Raw genomic sequence first — 1,262 nt, forward strand, 5'->3', positions numbered from 1 at the left:
AAGACAAGCCAATGTAACCTTCCCACGGCTGGTCTATGAACTGGCTATCAAAGCACAATCCTGAGTTTGAAGCCCCACTTTTTAGCCTTTCTGGTTCTATAATACAATTCAAAACCAGAAAACGAGCTCAAAGCTCTGGTTTCACAACAGACTTGGCCCTAACTGCAGGGCTACATTGTCACAGGTTCAGCAAAGAGGGAAGGCAAGGGTGATTACGGTGATTACTGGAACAAGACATCTTGAGGGGCAGAAAATAATATAAAAACACTTGTGAGCCACTCTACTTACAAAAGCTTGCTCTTCCTAAAAGAACTCTGTGAGAAGGCCAAGGATTGAAGCACAGAGGCATTGCTCTTTCCCTTCCTTCTTCCCTGGCCTGTATCCAGATACTTAGGGCTGCAACAGGAAGCCTCTTCCGTGGGGGCACTAGGGTGGGAAGAGGAGGGGGTTAGTTCCTTCTCCACCCTCCCTAAACTGCTTCTACTTCTTCTAAGGTTTTCCAGGGTCCTTTCAAGCCTAAGAATGATTATACTCTTTTGGGTCATAAACCTATCTTTCTGAAATAGGAGAGGGGAAAGGGGAAAGAGTGGGTGATTGAAAAAAAAACACCAGTGTTTGTGCCCTTCTGGCTAGCTGCACTTTGGGGGCCAGCAAATAGCCCTTGCATGACCCCATCAGTCGGAAGCTACCCAGGGTTGTGGGAGGATACATATAGTTCTGTGTAATTATAGCTTCTAGTGCATATGTCAACAACTATATACAGGGATCTATAAATTAAATGCATCTGTGGCCACTGCAACTAGGTTGACGTACCTGAGCTCCACTACTTTTGGTGCCCTCCTCCTTGCGAGAGCTTCAGCTTATTAAAGAAGAGCCCCTACAGCTCCCTCCTTCCCCTGAGTCTTGGGGGAAAGCCCGAGTCACCCCTGCATATAGGATACACAAGAGCTAGCGGCGAAAAAGGGTTCAGAGCTGGGATCTCCCCACCCCTCCCCCCATTCCCTTTATGGCTCAGAGCCCTGGCGCAGCACGGTCCTGGGAAGACCAAACCCCGAGCCCCCGGCGAATCGTGGTCCCTTGGCTTGAAGATCCGACTGCAGGCCCCTGGCTCCCGGGGCTAGCTGGCGATCTTTGCGGGGAGAGAGGGCGTTCACTCCCGTGGGGGTCACTCCCGCGGGCTCCCTGCCCCGTCCTGCTGCAAAGTCTTGCCTCCGGGCGTGGGGAGGGGAGAATGGTTCCCGGCCGCCCCTGGAGCGGAGGGG

At 52.1% G+C, this 1,262-nt stretch overlaps 1 protein-coding gene across 1 annotated transcript in view; it reads right to left on the reverse strand.

Annotated features, from left to right (window-relative positions):
- Positions 1-1,259: 1,259 nt before the first annotated feature.
- Positions 1,260-1,262, reverse strand: part of INAFM2 (InaF motif containing 2) — a gene marked incomplete at both ends in the record, with an annotated part of 246 nt that continues 243 nt past the window's right edge. Inside the window, one exon of the mRNA XM_077764374.1 lies at positions 1,260-1,262. This exon is cut by the window's right edge and continues 243 nt beyond it. Within this exon, the coding sequence (XP_077620500.1) occupies positions 1,260-1,262 (3 nt within the window).

This window comes from Crocuta crocuta, unplaced genomic scaffold (assembly GCF_008692635.1).
Source record: "Crocuta crocuta isolate KB4526 unplaced genomic scaffold, BGI_CrCroc_1.0 scaffold102, whole genome shotgun sequence".
In the NCBI taxonomy this organism is placed as follows: Eukaryota; Metazoa; Chordata; class Mammalia; order Carnivora; family Hyaenidae; genus Crocuta; species Crocuta crocuta.